The sequence below is a fragment of the Mustelus asterias genome, chromosome 17 (genome assembly GCF_964213995.1).
Source record: "Mustelus asterias chromosome 17, sMusAst1.hap1.1, whole genome shotgun sequence".
Lineage (NCBI taxonomy): Eukaryota > Metazoa > Chordata > Chondrichthyes > Carcharhiniformes > Triakidae > Mustelus > Mustelus asterias.
In genome coordinates, this window is record NC_135817.1 from 52350519 (window position 1) to 52368415 (window position 17897).

The 17897-nt window shown below is 41.3% G+C and overlaps 1 protein-coding gene across 4 annotated transcripts in view; it reads right to left on the minus strand.

Annotated features, from left to right (window-relative positions):
• Nucleotides 1-287: 287 nt before the first annotated feature.
• Nucleotides 288-17897, minus strand: part of LOC144506488 (uncharacterized) — a 33469-nt gene continuing 15859 nt past the window's right edge. For 2 of the 4 annotated variants that reach the window (XM_078232668.1, XM_078232669.1), the window contains 6 exons: nucleotides 14838-15113; nucleotides 12913-13026; nucleotides 12004-12069; nucleotides 8660-8719; nucleotides 8529-8570; nucleotides 3317-4435 (listed from right to left, as the gene is read on the minus strand). In XM_078232668.1, the coding sequence (XP_078088794.1) occupies nucleotides 4311-4435; nucleotides 8529-8570; nucleotides 8660-8719; nucleotides 12004-12069; nucleotides 12913-13026; nucleotides 14838-15113 (683 nt within the window). In that variant the 3' untranslated portion in view covers nucleotides 3317-4310. Of the gene's footprint in view, nucleotides 2424-3316; nucleotides 4436-8528; nucleotides 8571-8659; nucleotides 8720-12003; nucleotides 12070-12912; nucleotides 13027-14837; nucleotides 15114-17897 lie in introns of those variants that run through there. The other 2 variants (XR_013499911.1, XM_078232670.1) reach the window with 2 other exon arrangements.

Consider the following 17897-nt stretch of genomic DNA (forward strand, 5'->3'; position numbering starts at 1 on the left):
TTCCTGCAGTGTAATTAGTAGTATATATAATTTGCTATTTCTGAAAGAAAAGATGTCCATTGTTTTCCTACCTGTAAATAATCAGTGAAATAAAATAGCCTACTTTGCTTTAGATGTCACTGTAGTCACCCATAGTTTCTTTTCCATCATTTGTGAAATGCTTCACCATAGTTAATTAGGCTATGTGGAGAATATGATTAATAAGTGGAAAGTGGAGCAGAAACTTACTGGACACAAAACGTAAAATACACTCAAGACATCATTCACTGAAACATAATTAAAAATACTGACTTTGCATCTAACATTGTTTATTGAATGAACCATTGTACAAGTATAAAATATTTAAATGACAATATTTAGCAAGAAGGCACACATGCAATAAAGCAGAAAATGCTATGAACAGTACACAGTAAATATGGGCTTCAGTTATGACCATCTCCTATAATGTGGTATCTAGAAAGACATTTAAGCATACAAGCTGTGGACAACGGTGATCTTCAATGGGATGGAGATGTGGGAGGTTGAGCATTTCCTTCCCTGGACTCAGAGCATGATTTGTGCTTATAACATATGGTGTGTTCTTGGGCATACGTCTCCTGTGACAGAATCTTGAACTTCAACATTGCCCACTGTGGCTCTCTATGTTCTTTCTGGTTTCACTGAGGATTTAACATAACTAGGAGCGGGAGTAGGCCATCTGGCCCCTCCAGCCTCCTCCGCCATTCAATAAGACCATGGCTGATCTTTTCGTGGACTCAGCTCCATTTATCCGCCCGCTCACCATAACCCTTAATTCCTTTGCTGTTTAAAAATTTATCTATCCTTGCCTTAAAAACATTCCACTATTATGTGGTGATAAATGAGGTAGCCTCAACTGCTTCACTGGGCAGGGAATTCCACAGATTCACAACCCTTTGCGTGAAGAAGTTCCTCCTTAACTCAGTCCTAAATCTGCTCCCCCTTATTTTGAGGCTGTGCCCCCTAGTTCTAGTTTCACCTGCCAGTGGAAACAAATTCCCTGCTTCTATCTTATCTAGTCCCTTCATAATCTTATATGGTTCTATAAGATCCCCCCTCATTCTTTTGAATTCCAATGAGTATAGCCCCAGTCTACTCAGTCTCTCCTCATTTATCCTGGTTAGTTTGTCAATGCTATGCTTATAAAGCTTTCCTATTACATTTCTAAATTTTTGGACAATTTCTTATGGTTTTATGTGTTTACTGCTTATTGGCATGCTATTGAACTGTTTTCCAGATATCACATCAGTTTACTGTGGTGATAAAGATGCTGTCATTAAAGAGTATTGCATCAAGTATCTTCCCTTGTTCTCAGCTTCTGCAATGCCAGGCAGTTATGGCTCGAGTGTATAGGTCAGTAATCAGCACCTGAAAGAGCAGCAGGGACTCCAAACCCATCTGTGGACAAGGCAACAGCTACAAAACCTGCCCATGCATTATAAAAGCAAACACTCAACTGGTATCATTCAAGTAAGGCAGAAAAACAGCAGAAAATTTGCAGTGACAACTATTCCTTTCAATGATGCAATAGCATTGAACAACGAACTTCAAGTCAATACTGCATTTCAGAAGGAAATACTGCAGTGGCCCCTTATGCCTCAGAGAATGCTATGTTTTACTCATGTTACCTGCCCATTGTAACACTGGCCAAAGACACACATACTGAAAGAATGTTTTTAAAAGTCTGTACACTGCATAACTCCTATGACGAAATGAAAAAAAGATCTGGCATATTGACCTTGGTTTCCACTTTAATAAATATACTACATGTAAATGATACATTCTCACCAATTCTTTCCATTACCCTATTTAAATATTCAATTCTGTTTATGGCCCATAATATTTCATTTGAGTGAGGTGGGAGGGGGGATTGTGGAGAGACCCATTTAATGTTAATTGTAGACAGACAGAAAATAGAGCCCAATTCCAAGTGTTCAATCAATGTTTGAAAATAAAAAAAGGTCAAATGTTTTTAAAAAAAGGTTTACAAAATATTTCATAAATTGAACACAATCACTGTTGAATACAAAACCTTATGATTTAAAAAAAGTAAAAAGCTGAAAATGTGAGTTAACCCATTAGGTGCAGTTCCTTCCTCTGATTAAGGACCTACGCCAAAATATCTTTTCAGGTCTTTTCTACTGTTAGGTGCTTGTGAACCTTTTGTGTTTCTTCAGCATTTTCATATATATACAATATTCCAATATTACGAGGACAAATTCAGAAAAAAAACAAATTAACTACGCCCCTTGAATGAAGTTTCATTTGACTGAGGTAGGGTAGGAGAACTAGACATGAGGAAGACACATTGTCGTTGTGCTACCGACCACAGTAAGGAGTCTAACAACACCAGGTTAAAGTCCAACAGGTTTATTTGGTAGCAAACGCCACTAGCTTTCGGAGCGCTGCTCCTTTGTCAGGTGAGTGGGAGATCTGCTCATACACACAGGGCATATAAAGACACAAACTCAATTTACAGAATAATGATTGGAATGAGAGTCTTTACAGCTAATCAAGTCTTAAAGGTACAGACAATGTGAGTGGAGGGAGCATTAAGCACAGGTTAAAGAGATGTGTATTGTCTCCAGACAGGACAGCCAGTGAGACTTTGCAAGTCCAGGCAAGTTGTGGGAGTTACAGATAGTGCGACATGAACCCAAGATCCCGGTTGAGGCCGTTCTCATGTGTGCGGAACCTGGCTATCAGTCTCTGCTCAGCGACTCTGCGCTGTCATGTGTTGTGAAGGCCGCCTTGGAGAATGCTTACCCGAATATCAGAGGCCAAAATACACATCTCTTTAACCTGTGCTAATGCTCCCTCCACTCACATTGTCTGTACCTTTAAGGCTTGATTAGTTGTAAGGACTCACATTCCAATCATTATTCATTATTCTGTAAATTGAGTTTGTGTCTTTATATGCCCTGTTTGCGGTGTATGAGCAGATCTCCCACTCACCTGACGAAGCAGCAGCGCTCCGAAAGCTATTAAACTGGTGTTGTTAGACTCCTTACTGTGTTTACCCCAGTCCAACGCCGGCATCGCCACATCATGACTACTGACCACAGGCAGCAGTGAATTTAGAAGGCAGTGCAAGTTGATTTGTTTTTAAAATTCATAGAATCCCTACAGTGCAAACGAGACCATTCGGCCCATCAAGTCTGCACTGACTCTTTGACAGAGTACTTTATCAAGGCCCTCTCTCCCACCCTATGTCTGTCACCCCACACATTTACCCGCTAATCCCCCTAACCTACACATCTTGGGACACTAACAGGCAATTTTAGCATGGCCAAACCACCTAATTTGCACACCTTTGGACAGTGGGAGGAAACCGAAGCAGACTCCGCGCAGACAGTGACCCAAGCCAGGAATTGAACCCGGGTCTCTGGCTCTGTGAGGCAGCAGTGCTAACCACTGTGCCACCCATGAATAAAAGATACCATTCAATAATTTACATAATTCATCCATTTAGAAATTTCCATTCATTTTTAAAATGCAAAGTTTCATTATTGCAACATTTCTTCAAAAATTGTTTTGGCTCGAAATCCATTTTCAATCCTCAAAGGAATGAATTTCACTGACGTGAGGTAAACACAAACAGTTACAAGACTGTTACAATATCAAATGCACCAATTAGCCTTGGCATTCAGCAATAGTGTAACTGCAGTCACAACTCTCAGGAGTCTTAACCATACAATGGCATTGTCTTCTGAAATATCAGTCGTTAACTACTGAAACATATTCCAGTACGGACATCATGTAGTGAATTTAAGAGTAGACAATGCTGGATCAGAAAACAGATTAAGATTCTTCTCCACTCAAAAGCACAGCAATGATTATAAACATGCAGACTCGCCATCAATGCCTGTCCCTCAATTTGAAGCGATATCTACTCATGTTCATGATTAGAAGTCTATTCCTTCCTTTGGCTGCTAGTTGTGGATTTAATCCAACCAGAACAATTAATGCTCTATCAGTCTACTCCCAATCACCAAAGTGATGGAAGAGAACATTGACTGTGCTATCAAATGACAATTACTCAGGAGTAACCTGCTCACAGCTGTTCAGTTTGGTTTCCATCATTGACACTCGGAGTGTATCTGCTCCACATGGACTGTAGTGGTTCAAGGCAGCAGCTCACCACCACCTTCTCAAGGACATTAAAAATTCTGGCCCAGCCAGCAACGTTAACGTCCCGTGAAAATTTTTTTTAAATGGCGAGGATGTAAATTAGTTGCTCTTACAATCAAGCGGTTCACCCAAGAACAGTTGGATAGCAATGCATTCAACAGTTACTGACAGCCAGAGGACCTTGCTTCCTGGTTTCCAGTCTTCAATTCTTCACCGTTATAGCATTCTGAACTATCATTAAGATCACCAGCATCAGCACCGTCTTCATTTATCTTCCTAGGTTCATCTGTAGCCAAATAAAAGAGTGAGCAGTATTCTACACACTATGCAGTAATTCCCAACTCTAAAAGTTTCATACATTTAGCACTTTTTAAAAGAAGGTTAACGTATAATTGACAGGCTGAATGGGGAGCAGAAATGCAAATATCCTTGGGCAGGGTGGCTTCCTTTTCTCAGAAGGTTTCCCCCATTTTTGAAGGTGCTGATTCACACCACTAGAGCAACAATTGTGTTCTGTCATTTCAACCAAATGATCTTCCTTCATATGAGAGCCTACATGGTGACAAACAACAACTTACATTTATATAGCTCCTTTAACATAATAAAATGTCCCAAGGGGTTTCACAGGAGTGCTATCAACATGGGATTTGACACTGCATCCCATGTTAGGGTTGATGGCTAAAGGCTTGGTCAAAGGGGTAGGATTTAAGGAATGTCTCATAATAGAGGGAGGCAGCAATTTCACAGCTTAAGGCTTTGACTGCTGAAGGCTTGACTGCTCATAGTTGCTTGATAAAAAAAAATTGGAATGTTCAAGAGAACAGAACACGAACAGCGCAAATATCTCAGAAGGTTTTAGGACAGGTTGGGGGGGGGGGAATGAGGCAATAGAGGAATCTGAAAATGAGGATCAGAGTTTGAAAACTGAGGTGCTGGTCAACTGGGAGCACAGCGGTTTGGGTGAATGGGACTAGGTGCAAGTTAGGCAGCAAATGTTTGGATGGTTTAATATTTATGGAAGCTGGTCAGAAGTGTAGAGGATCAATCATGTCTAGAAATAACAAAGGCACACATGAGGTTTTAGCAGTGTTACAGAGATGGTTAATAGGTAGTCTTAGCAATGAGGTGGATATGTTATCAGAAGATCATCTCAGGAAACAGTCAGATAGCCCCAGTTATGAGGGGGATGGAGTTGGTGACTAGTGGCGGGGACTGGACTGAAGACAATGGCTTCAGTTTTCCCAATATTTAGCAGGGATGGAAATATTTAGTCATGGAGTAGCAGATGTCGGACAAGTAGGCTGACTATGTAGCAACAGTAAGAAGTCTCACAACACCAGGTTAAAGTCCAACAGGTTTATTTGGTAGCAAATACCATAAGCTTTCAGAGCAACAGAGCAGAGGTCAACAGAGGGGTTGAATAGGTAGAGCTGGGTGTCATCAGTATACATGTGGGACCTGACATCACTTTTTCAGATGACATCACCAAGGGACAATATGTGGGTGAGAAATAGGAGTGGGCCAAGGATAGATCTTAGGGGAAACACAAGAGAAAACAGTGGAGCTGCAGGAAGATAAGTCACTGCAGGTGATTTTTTTGGCTACAGTGGATAGATAAGAATCAGTTTTGAAGAAGTCTTATTGGACTTGAAACATTAACTCAGTTTCTCTCTTCACAGATGCTGCCAGACCTGCTGAGTTTTTCTAGTACTTTCTCTTTTTATATTAGTTAAGAATGGGACCAGGTGAGTGCAACTCCATCCCACTAAATGATTTTGGAAAGGCATCAGAGATGGCTGGTGTGGTCAAACTTTTTGAAGGCTGAAGACAGGTTGAGGAAGACCAAGAAGTTTAGCTTACCCTTTTCAGTCAATGGATGCCATTTGTGACAGAATTGTTTCAGTACGGAGGCAGGAATGAAAAGCTGATAGCAAAGATTCAAACATAGAGCTTGGAGGGAGATGGGTAAAGATTTGGAGAGGCAGCATTTTCAAGAACCTGGGGAGGAAGGGGACATTGGAGGCAAGATGGTAGTCTGTAAAGAGGAAGGGATCAATTGTTGGTGACAGCAGACTTGAGAGAGAGAGAGAGAGATAGTCAGTACCTGAGGAGACAGCATTGTTGACTATGAAATAAGATGGGGAACAGTAAGGGCAGATGGGTGGTCAGCAGGTGAGGTGAGAACTGAATGAACTGAGTGGATGATGAATTATATAGACAGATGAATTAGGGGAGAGCAGGAGGGGAGAAACTATACCAAGCTATAGGCTCAAAGGCCAGGGCAGGGAGGGATATTGTGCGGGCAGGCTATTTAACAGTGGAGGCAATCACATTTGAGTCATGTTCTGTCTTTAGCAGATGCTTTCAAGTGCAACTGTAGTAGGAGTTAATGAATAGCAATCAGCAAGAATGGAATTGTGTTTCCCTTTCTGAGTCCAAATGCTACCCTCACTAAGATCACGGAAATCCATTTTATGTCCTCAGGATATCTCTCAGTTCTTCAGAGACAATACTTCTATAGACATTCTGATGAGGGCAAATGAGACAATAAGGTCCCATGAAGTAAAGCGAGATAAATGACCAGGTTCATTTGATTTTGGTGATGTCCTTTGAGATAAATAACTTGCCATAAATGAAGTTGACATTTAAACTGACTAAAGCACGTCCATAGATCCAATATTTATCATACAATGGAGCATGAACTACTCCTTAGAAAGCAATGAACACTATATCACTTATCACTGCATTGTCACAACCCCTCTAATCAAAGCATAAACGTGTGCTGTACCCTATCAATTAGGTTTGACTAGTCTGAGTTGTAGAGCTTTAGCGGCACGTATTTGGCAATGGAACATAATCAAGGTGGACACAGTGGACAAGTGACAAGATTCACAGATCCAGTCTCCTGGTAACATCTTCCCCAAATCTCAGGCTTTTTCAACAGTATGGCAAATCTGCCCTCCATGGTATACCAATCATAATACTCTTAAGCTTTAATGTCCAATGCCACATCCCGCACGTGCCAATAACCTCATGCAAGAAGCCTTGGCAAGCAGGCATGCTGTAAGTCTAACTAACCTCTACTGTGCTGAGTAACAATGTAGACTGTAGTCTATCAACAAAACATTGCAATCTTGGTTACAAATGCACTATGACCTTACTTTGGATCTCCCATGTGGGTTGATAAACATAACCCTCTGCATTACATCAAGGCTCTCAAAACCATACAAATGGGACGTTCAAATTTAACATTCATTGAGAATATGCTCATTGAAGGCAAAAAAGGCAACGAGTCTTTCACCCCTATTCAGCCAAGAGAACTGTGTTCAGGTTACACCTCCAGGTGGCATCTCCAAAGTTATGCTAAACTTTTACAAATGATTGGTTACATTTCAGATGATGTTTCGTGTAGAATTTTGGGAATCACACACTAGAAAAGGTTGCTAAGGACTCAGAAAGGGTACAGAGAAGCAGATTTACCAGGAATGAAGGATTTCAGTTACATGGAGACACTGAAGGAGCTGGGATTGTTCTCTTTGCAGCAGAAAAGGGTAAGGGGAAGGGGGATCTAACAAATATTCAAATTTATCAGGCATTTGGTACAGCAAGTACGGGGAAAACTGTTAATGCTGGAAATTTCAGTATAACCAGTTAATGCTGGAAATTTCAGTATAAACAGTTTTTCCGTAAAAGCAAATTACTGGCATTTGTTTTTATGGAAAAACTGTTTATACTTTTGGTTTACTAATGAGCTTTAGAGAAGAAAATCTGCGATCCTTACCTGGTTTGGCCTACACGTGACTCCCAGCCCTCAGCAATGCGACTGACTCTCAACTACCCTCAGGCAACTAGGGATGGGCAATAAATGCTGGCCAGCCTACGTCCCATGAATGAATAAGAAAAAGAACTGGGGGGAAATTAGGAGAATTTGCCGCCCTCCTATCCTGTGGTGGATGATGTAGTACATTCTAGACAACACGAAAAGGGCAATGGACTCAGGTCCTGTGAGAACTTTCTCAAGATACCTGAACACTTTTTAAAAATAACTAATTTGCAGAGTCATGGGAAAAGAGCAGCAGTGTGGGGATAAACTGGACAGCTCTTTCAAAGAGAATTGCGGGTTGAATAACTTCCACGATTCTACTGACTGGGGCACACACAAGATTTCAGCTGACACCACAACACATCTTTGAAAAGAAGCACTACAAATTCTTTCAGAAATGCCTGGAATCTCCCCCCCCCCCCCCCCCCCCACCCCCACCCCCACCCCAACCTACCCTTACTGACACAGAGCTGGGTGTGGTCCAGTTCCTTCCAAAAGATAAATGAGCAAGAAAACAGGAAAGCAGCAATTACTCAGCAAGGAATAATATACTCACTCGATACTAAACCATTTTGATCTGCCAACTCCTCCAAGTTTGCTAAACAAAATAAAATAATAAAAATACTAATCACAAGAGAAATTAGGAAGATAATGATTTATGATAATTGATTAAAACTAAGTTGTTACCTTGTGCTGATTCAGTGTCTGGTGGTTCACACGAGTCTGGTTCTTTCTTATTGAGAGAATCTAAGAAAAAAAAAATAGATTTGGAACAAATCTTTGGCTTATCCATCGTAAAGAACCCCAGAAACCTGGAAGAACTTCCCTTGCATGCAGACATGATCTGAAAATGCCATGATGAAAGAGGGAGGCTGCACTTGCTTTCCACCCATCCGGGAAGGTAGATAACTTTGGTCATGGATTGTGATACTGCAATTCATTATCCTGGAAGTTTGGTAATGGTGAAGCACTTCACATCTGGAATGGGGAAAACCTGACACAATCTACCACTCCTCCCCATGAGAGCAATCTCTTGTTGGTTAATCATTGGAATACTCATGGAAGTCAAAAATGCAAAAAAGATTTACCGAGACTTTAGGGAGAAAAATTGGCCCTATCCCGATCTGTTGCTTCCCCCTTACATATTCAAATTTGCCAAAGAGATTTGAGAGAGGAGAAACAATTCTATATTTGATAGGGGACTTGTACGATACCCTATTCCTGTAACATATACATGTGTGGTGAATTTTAATATCAGACAATTAAGGTTTTTGCTACATGTTAAACTTGTGAATGGCTGATGGATTTGAACTATGTCTGGAAATAATGAAATGGTTCAGTTGTTCATTCCAGAGTGGCTTTCAGGGTTTGATGAATCAGTGCAATTTAGTTGGCTGTACCGTTCAATTGCAGGATGTCTGGTGTCTGCCTGTTTGCCTAAAACTTTGTCAATACATTTTTAAACAATGGATTCCAATTAGTAATCATTAGTATGTAAAAAGGTTTTGTAGCAACTCTCGTGATCTTGTTCGCAATGAATGCAGTCACGTCATAAATTATCCATGACAACACACGAGACTAGAAGCCTAAAAAGTGGCTTTCCTTTACAATTTGTAGACAGACAAGAAGACATCTGATGAAAGTTATGTCGTTATCAGAACAATTGTGATTTTCTTTCTCGCTTAGTGACTACTGTTTTGAGACATCAAGATTGCCAAATTTCAGCTGAACGTGATACAATTTGCAAACTGTGTTTCACGCCTTATTCAAATTATTTTACACCTTTGATAGATATGTTACGGAGACAAATTATTAGCATCACAAGTAGGCTTACATTAACACTGTAATGAAGTTACTGTGAAAATCCCCTAGTCGCCACACTCCGGCATCTGTTCGGGTACACTGAGGGAGAATTTAGCATGGTCAATGCACCTAGCCAGCACACCTTTTGGACTGTGTGAGGAAACCGGAGCACCCAGAGGAAACCCACACAGACATGGGGAGAACGTGCAGACTCTGCACAGACAGTGACCAAGCCGGGAATCAAACCTGGGTCCCTGGCGCTGAGGGGCAGCAGTGCTAACCACTGTGCCACCATAATGCATAGTTATTGACATCCACAAACTCTATAAATAGTTTGTAGAGAGACCACTCTCTGGCATTTATGCCATAATTCAATAGTTTTGTTTAAGAACATTAAAATGGCTGAGTTTTCCAATGAAATGTCCTTGCTGTATGATTTTTTTCAAAATGATAGAATAATGATTATGCTATTGGACTAGCAATCCAGGGATCGGGAATAACGATCCAGGGTCATGGGTTCAAATCCCACCATGCCAGCTGGGGATTTTAAATACAATTAATTAAATAAATCTGGAACAAAAAACCGGCATCAGTAAAGGTGACCAGGAAACTAAAGTTTTAAAGTTTGAAGTTTATTTATTAGTGTCACAAATAGGCTTACATTACCACTGCAGTGAAGTTACTGTGAAAATTCCCGACCAGATTGCCATAAGAACCCATCTAGTACACTTGGGAAGATTTGCTGCCCTTGACCTGGTCTTGACTGCATGCTACTCTAGATCCACATCAGTATGGCTGGCTCTTAATGGAAATGGCCAAGCCAAGCAATTGTGAAGAGGATTGCTATGCCACCTTTTCAAGTGTAGGGACTGGCAATAAATGCTGAGTTTGCCTGCGATAGTCACATGCAGTGAACAAATAAGTTAGGAGGTTGCTTTGGTGTGATTGTTGTGTTCATTTCCTTGGAACAATTATTCTTTTGGCGCATTTGAGGAAATTATAAATGCCAGAATTTATTTTCTCTAACATTTGTCAGGATTGCTACTAGTTAATTTTCACATTTTTGTTAGAGTTGTTCATCACTTTGTTCAGAGGTTCTCTAGTACAATCCTTATCGTTACTATTGGTAACAGAATTTCACTGAGCAAGGGAATGTATCCTGTGTTGAACTCAAAAAACCATTAACAAGTCAAAATGGCAAGTTAAATAAACTCATAGCAATGCTATCCACAGATTATATCAATGTAGTTCTATACCAACAGAAGCCACTTTGGAAGAGGAGTAAGTTCAATTGTGTTTGGAGCAACTCCTAGAAATTAATAGTTGTAATTAATAAATTGACATTGCTTGTGTGTGTAGAAGGTGCGGGGTGTTGGTGGTGCGATTGCGAGAGGCAAGGAGAGGAATGGGCAGTTGGAAGTGGCCTTAATTTGGGGTTGGGAGGAGCAGTCCTGTTCCTCATAGCTCCACAATCTGGTTGGCATCTTTAACAAACTTATATTTCAAAACTATTTGTTCAGCTGCATGTAGACAAATTTCTCCTGAAGGCAGTTAGGGGGTGACACACTTGTGGATAACCAATACTGCAGAGGGAGGCCTTAAACAGATGTCATCCCCTTCATTTGTCCAGGTAAAGCAATCGATACCTCTCCTCGGGCCTGGATCTCTCTTTTTAGCTAAGGCAGTAGTAATAGATCTCTCATCTATCTTCTCAAGTAAGAATCCACTGGATAGATTCCATGGCATTATTCCAAAAGAGACAGAGCAGTTCTTCTGGTATTCTGGCCATCATGCATTCCTCAATCACCATCATTAAACAGACTATCTGGTGTTTTGTGGCACCTTCCCATATGCAAGTTGATGTCATAGTTCCCTACATTCCAATAATGGTTACACTGCAGGAAATAGTTGTGGACGACACTAGATTTCAATTGATTCCAAAACAACACATTAGTGAAAAGCACAATTCTTTCAGAAATCCTCAGCATTTTGTTCCCCCAACTCCCACCTACTGTTTCAGAGTGACTGGTCCTGGCTTTTCTGGAAAACAATTGTGAAAGACAAAAAGGATCTGCAATCACCACGGGAGGGCTGTAGTTCATTCACTTAATGTCAGGCTGTTCTGATATGCAAACTCTCTGGGGATTTTCAATAAAAAGTTACAAAACACACATCACATAGAGAACAGGAAGAATACTTGTCATTAATGATAGTGGTAGGGATTATACCTTCTGATGCACCCTTGTTCCCAGGTAATAATTGAGTTGCTCTCTCAGTTTCATTTTCAGTGTTATCTAAGATAAAGAAATCAATTTGTAACAAAACTGACACATTTATCACAAAGGAAGAAATATACACTATTGTGGTGCAAAGCCATTAAATTACTGGTGTTGGGGGGGCCACGGGGGTGGTGTCAGTTAAAGAAACAGATCAACTTTGACAGTGGGTGAAGTGAAGAATGGGTTTTCTGAATGGTCAGTAGCTGAAACATCGATGTTAAGGTAAACAAGGTGCACCATGAAATGTATATATGGCATAAGCACCTATATTAAAAGGACATGTTTGTGCATTTCTCGGCAACTTTTCCACTTTAAATTCCTACGTCCACATTTATAACGGAAACTTGTTGGATTGTACGAATACTCCACCGGCAACACGGACAGTGCAGCATCATCATGTGACAGTTTTCATTATAAATCTAGTCCAAGTGCGGTCTCCAAGTAAAGCATGGCTAAAGGGTAGAACTGGACGAGGGCACATAGATCTAACTCTGCTCCCATTTTAAATATTATGTGCATATTTTCACATCGTGCTTTCAGGTTATATCATTTATGGTTAGATAACAAACGATATCAGTGGAAACAGTGTTTCTCTGCAGTGCCCACTCGGAATGGAAAATGAAACAAAACATCACTATTCTGGGGAAGATGTAATTACAGGGTGATGGAGTTTAAATGGGCAGTTTCCTTTATCAATGTGAACACAGGAATTTAGAATGAAAATCACTGGCAAGGGTGTGCACAGATGTAACAGATACAGGATAGATATAAAATGGCATTACCAACAAAACATGAAGGAAAATTAGCTTTGTCACTAATTGCAAAATGGTTAGGGCGGCAGTGAAGGTGAATACCTACCTTTTTTTTGCTTTCGAAGGCGGGAGAAAAAGAGAGCGACAAGGACAACGACAACGACAAGGAGAACGACAATGACAATGACCGATATAGTTAATGAATAGTTACGAAAAGTTTCTAAAAAAAAAAGAAACAAAATTCAGATCAGTTTTCAAGAGTCAGATTAACACAAAGAAATTATTAGCCTGGATCTTCTGATTACCACTGTGGTGAACATTCAAACATTTTCCACTGTTGCACATCGGGATGCAGAAATAGTCCTGACCTGTACACATACATGGAATTTACCTGGGAAGGTTAAACTTCCAATGGTCATCATTTTGCTGCCCAGGCCCCACTGAGGATATCTCTGACACTGACTCGGGTTGATGCCCTAGACTTGTACTGTTTTTTTTTTAACCCCATCCTTCTCCAATTGTTACTCTCAGATGAAGGACATCTGCATACCCAAGTTTAATCATCCTCTAACCCCACATCCCCGACCCCTTCACCTGGACTGTTGAGATGGTCTCAACTCCTTGTGAGCTCACCCAGGGAGATGAAATCAGCAGTGAGGGAACGGAGTTTTGAGCAGGGACTAAAGAGAATGACTTCACCCTTCAAGTATTTAATTAGAGGAAGTTTTTGCTCATCTAGTTACTATATGTTGGTTAAGCAATCTGATAATTTAGCAACAGTGGGGAGGTTGAGAGAGGTGGTGGAAAAGCAAGACTGGGTGTTCAGATTATTGTGCCTTCAGGTTATTTTGCTGGGGTGAGCAACATGCAGATCAAAAACAGGAGGGGCTACCGATAGATCCTTGTGGACACCAGGAGGTAACCATGCACGAGTGAGAATCATAGATCATAGAAATAGAAATCCTACAGTACAGAAAGAGGCCATTCGGCCCATCGAGTTGGCACCGACCACAATCCCACCCAGGTCCTACCCCCATATCCCTACATATTTACCCACTAATCCCTCTAACCTACACATCTCAGGACACTAAGGGCAATTTTTAGCATGGCCAATCAACCTAACCCGCACATCTTTGGACTGTGGGAGGAAACCGAAGCACCCGGAGGAAACCCACGCAGAAGGGAAGCTTTCACAAGCGATACCCTGGTTTATGATTGCTACCTCTTGTAATTTCTAAGTAGTAACTGCTAAGACATGCTATTTCGCTTAACTGGCTTACGCCAGTGTTTTGGTTCCTCAAGTTTCCTCATATATTTAGATCACAGCTTTATCTATTGGCACAATGTTTTATTCCTTTCTCCCTCCTGTATTTATCTAGCTTCCCCTTAAAGGCTGCAACTTGAATTGCCTCAATTATTCCATGTGGTAACAAGTTCCACATTCTCACCACTTTCTGGTAAAGAGGTTTTATTTCTGGTCTCTTGTGTATTAATACATTTCTCTACAATTTACTAATCGAACATTGTACAGCAGGGACATAAAATACTTCTCTGCACGTTCTGTAGAATACTTATGAGCTCTACATGAAAGAAGGTACATCCAAATACATCACTGTTGGCAGGACTCTTAAGATCTAACAGAAACCAACAGGCAGCCTTCAATCATCGTTTCCCGAAAGTGATAAAATGCTAGTTCTGTGCCGACTTCCAATGAAGTGATTCAACTTTTAGCACGCGGCAGAGAATTAGACGGATGGTAGGATCAGAGTGAAAATTATTTCAGTAAGGCAATGACTGCCTGGAATTACAGCACATTAGGAAAATAAAAAAAAGAGGTTGAAAGAAGTTAATCAATTTCAACGTGGTCCCAGGGAACGGAACCAAGGCTTCTCCTGCTGATGGTTACATGCATAACTTGGTAACAAAATCACTGCCATCGTATTAAAACAAAACGAGCTGTTTGCAAAACTATCTGTATTCCCCCAGGGTTTTGGAGCACTACAAATAAATGTTTTATTTGAAAAATCTCACCTGTTGTTGCCGAGCAACCCGTTGCAAGAAAAGGATGACTCTGATTTTTGACTATGTGTTGTTTCACGACACAGATAAATTTTCCAGGAAATCGCTCAAGGTTGTCTATTGTTAAACGGTCACCCTCATTATATAAGCCTGTGGTCTTATTTGAGATTACAGGAGAGTTTTGATACTTCCATTCAGTAGTATAGGAACCAGTGCCATTTAGATCACAGCTGAGAAATGCAACGGAGTCATTTACAATGCAGGCAATTTTCGGACGTGCAAGCGGTTCTACAATTTAAAAGAAATGAGAGAAAAAGTATTCACACTTGAGTAAATTAACATTCTCTCAAATCAATGGTAAGTTGTCTTGATAACATTCAAGTATTATACATGCTCCAGGATTTGCATACTTTGTCAGGATAACATCCAGTGAATGTTCTCTCCACAGTCATACTCTAAAACTTGATATCCTGACCTACAGAAAGGATTGAAGGATACTAATGCATCAATTCCCTTTGTAGAAGTTTCAACTCTTCAGCTGGGCGAGCTGAACATGGTCATGGGAGGCGCACCGTACTGTAACTTGCTAAAGACGCAGTGGTAGGAGATTTGTTAGACAATAAGGGAAAGCTGTAATGATTTCAGAGAAATAGACAACACAAAAATGACAGACAGCTTGAGAAATAAGAGAAAATGCTTTGGGAGGGAAAAAAACCCCAAATAATTGGCATGAACATTGAAAAGGTGCAAAAGAGAATGGCAATATTATGCCTACAGATTTGAATTATCGGGGACTGGATTTTCGAAAGGCCATCTGTCGGCATCTTGTCCGGGCAGGAATTCAAATTCGCAATCCTGATGCCTCTGGGACAGTTCGCAGTTTTCAAAGGGCCAGAGAGCAGGGAGAGGGAAATGCAAATTAACAGCCCCCTAAGCTCCTTTAGGAGTTTGTTATGGGTACAGTCCATTTGGCACCGCAATTTGAAATGAATTTTTGGGCAAGCCCAAAAGGTTTCACCAGTGAGCCAAGTAAGTTCCTGTGTACGTGTTCCTGTGTATGTTCCTGATTCTTCGAGACAGGATTTATTCCCACTTGGAAATAAGTGGACATATTAGTGAGAGGCAACATGGTTTTGTGAAGGGGAGGTCGTGTCTCACTAACTTGATCGAGTTTTTCGAGGAAGTGACGAAAATGATTGATGAGGGTAGGGCAGTGGATGTTGCCCACATGGACTTCAGTAAGGCCTCTGACAAGGTCCCTCATGGCAGACTGATGCAGAAGGTGAAGTCGCATGGGATCAGAGGTGAGCTGGCAAGGTGGATACAAAACTGGCTCGGTCAAAGAAGACAGAGGGTAGCAGTGGAAGGGTGCGTTTCTGAATGGAGGGCTGTGACAAGTGGCGTTCCGTGCTGGGACCTTTGCTGTTTGTAATATATATAAAATAAATGATTTGGAGGAAAATGTAACTGTTTCGATTAGCAAGTTTGCGGACGACACAAATGTTGGTGGATTTGCGGATAGCAATGAGGACCATCAGAGGATACAGATCGGTTGGAGACTTGAGCGGAGAGATGGCAGATGGAGTTTAATCCGGACAAATGTGAGGTAATGCATTTTGGAAGGTCTAATACAGATGGGAAATATACAGTGAATGGCAGAACCCTTAAGAGTATTGATAGGCAAAGGGATCTGGGTGTACAGGTACACAGGTCACTGAAAGTGGCAATGCAGGTGAAGTAGTCAAGAAGGCATATGGCATGCTTGCCTTCATCGGCCAGGGCATTGAGTTTAAAAATTGGCAAGTCATGTTGCAGCTTTATAGAACCTTAGTTAGGCCGCACTTGGAATATAGTGTTCAATTCTGGTCGCCACACTACCAGAAGGATGTGGAGGCTTTGGAGGAGGTGCAGAAAAGATTTATCAGGATGTTGCCTGGTATGGAGGGCATTAGCTATGAGGAGAGGTTGAAGAAACTTGGTTTGCTCTCACTGGAACGACGGAGGTTGAGGGGTGACCTGATAGAAGTCTACAAGATTATGAGAGGCATGAAGAGAGTGGATAGTCAGAAGCTTTTTCCCAGGGTGGAAGAGTCAATTACTAGGGGGCACAGGTTTAAAGTGCGAGGGGCAGGGTTTAAAAGATGTACGAGACAAAATGTTTTTTTTTTTACACAGAGTGGTGGGTGCCTGGAACTCGTTGCCGGGGGAGGTAGTGGAAGCGGATACGGGAGTGACTTTTAAGGGGCGTCTGGACAAATACATGAATAGAATGGGAATAGAGGGATAGGGTCCCGGAAGGGCAGGGAGTTTTAGTTAAGTCAGGCAGCACAGTCGGTGCAGGCTTGGAGGGCCGAAGGGCCTGTTCCCCGTGCTGTAATTTTCTTTGTTCTTTACGTATTCAAAATGTATTTGGCCAACTAATGCCGGCTCAAGGTCTGCCCCTAACCTTGTCCTCCATAGCTGTTTTCCACCACATTTGACCTTCTGGCTATCTGATTAGTTGCCTGACCTAATCAGCAAAGGTTGCTGCACTCCGATCATGGCTACCACCTGCCTTTGCTGCTGATGCCAGGCAGACAGCTTCTGCCTCCTGGTGGTGCTTGGCATCACAAATTTGGTTCGATGCTTACCTCCGACCCAATAAGACAATTTGCATTTAAAAATAGCATCCCCAGAGTTAAACAACTGAGACATAGGGGTCAGGAGCTGTAAGTCATCCAGGCGTTGGGCTCCTGAAAATCCAGCCCCTGGATTTCCTCTGGAGCATAGATTTCATGGAGGCCTTTTTGAATGATTCGAAAGTGGAAGTGCAGGTTCATAAAACTATAGTTTTGTGCTCCTACTTATAAACTAGAGAAAAGAGCAACAATAAATTGGTATAAGGCAATGGTTAGGTCGCAGTTGGTATAGCATGTTAAGTTTGGGTGCAAAACTCTACAAACAACAATAACATTCTAAAGACTGTACAGGATGAATTCACCGAGTTGGAGCCATGGATGGGAAACTATTATGAAGGCGAGACTCGAGATACTGTATTGTTCTATGATGATACTGGGATTTCTTTTATGAGAG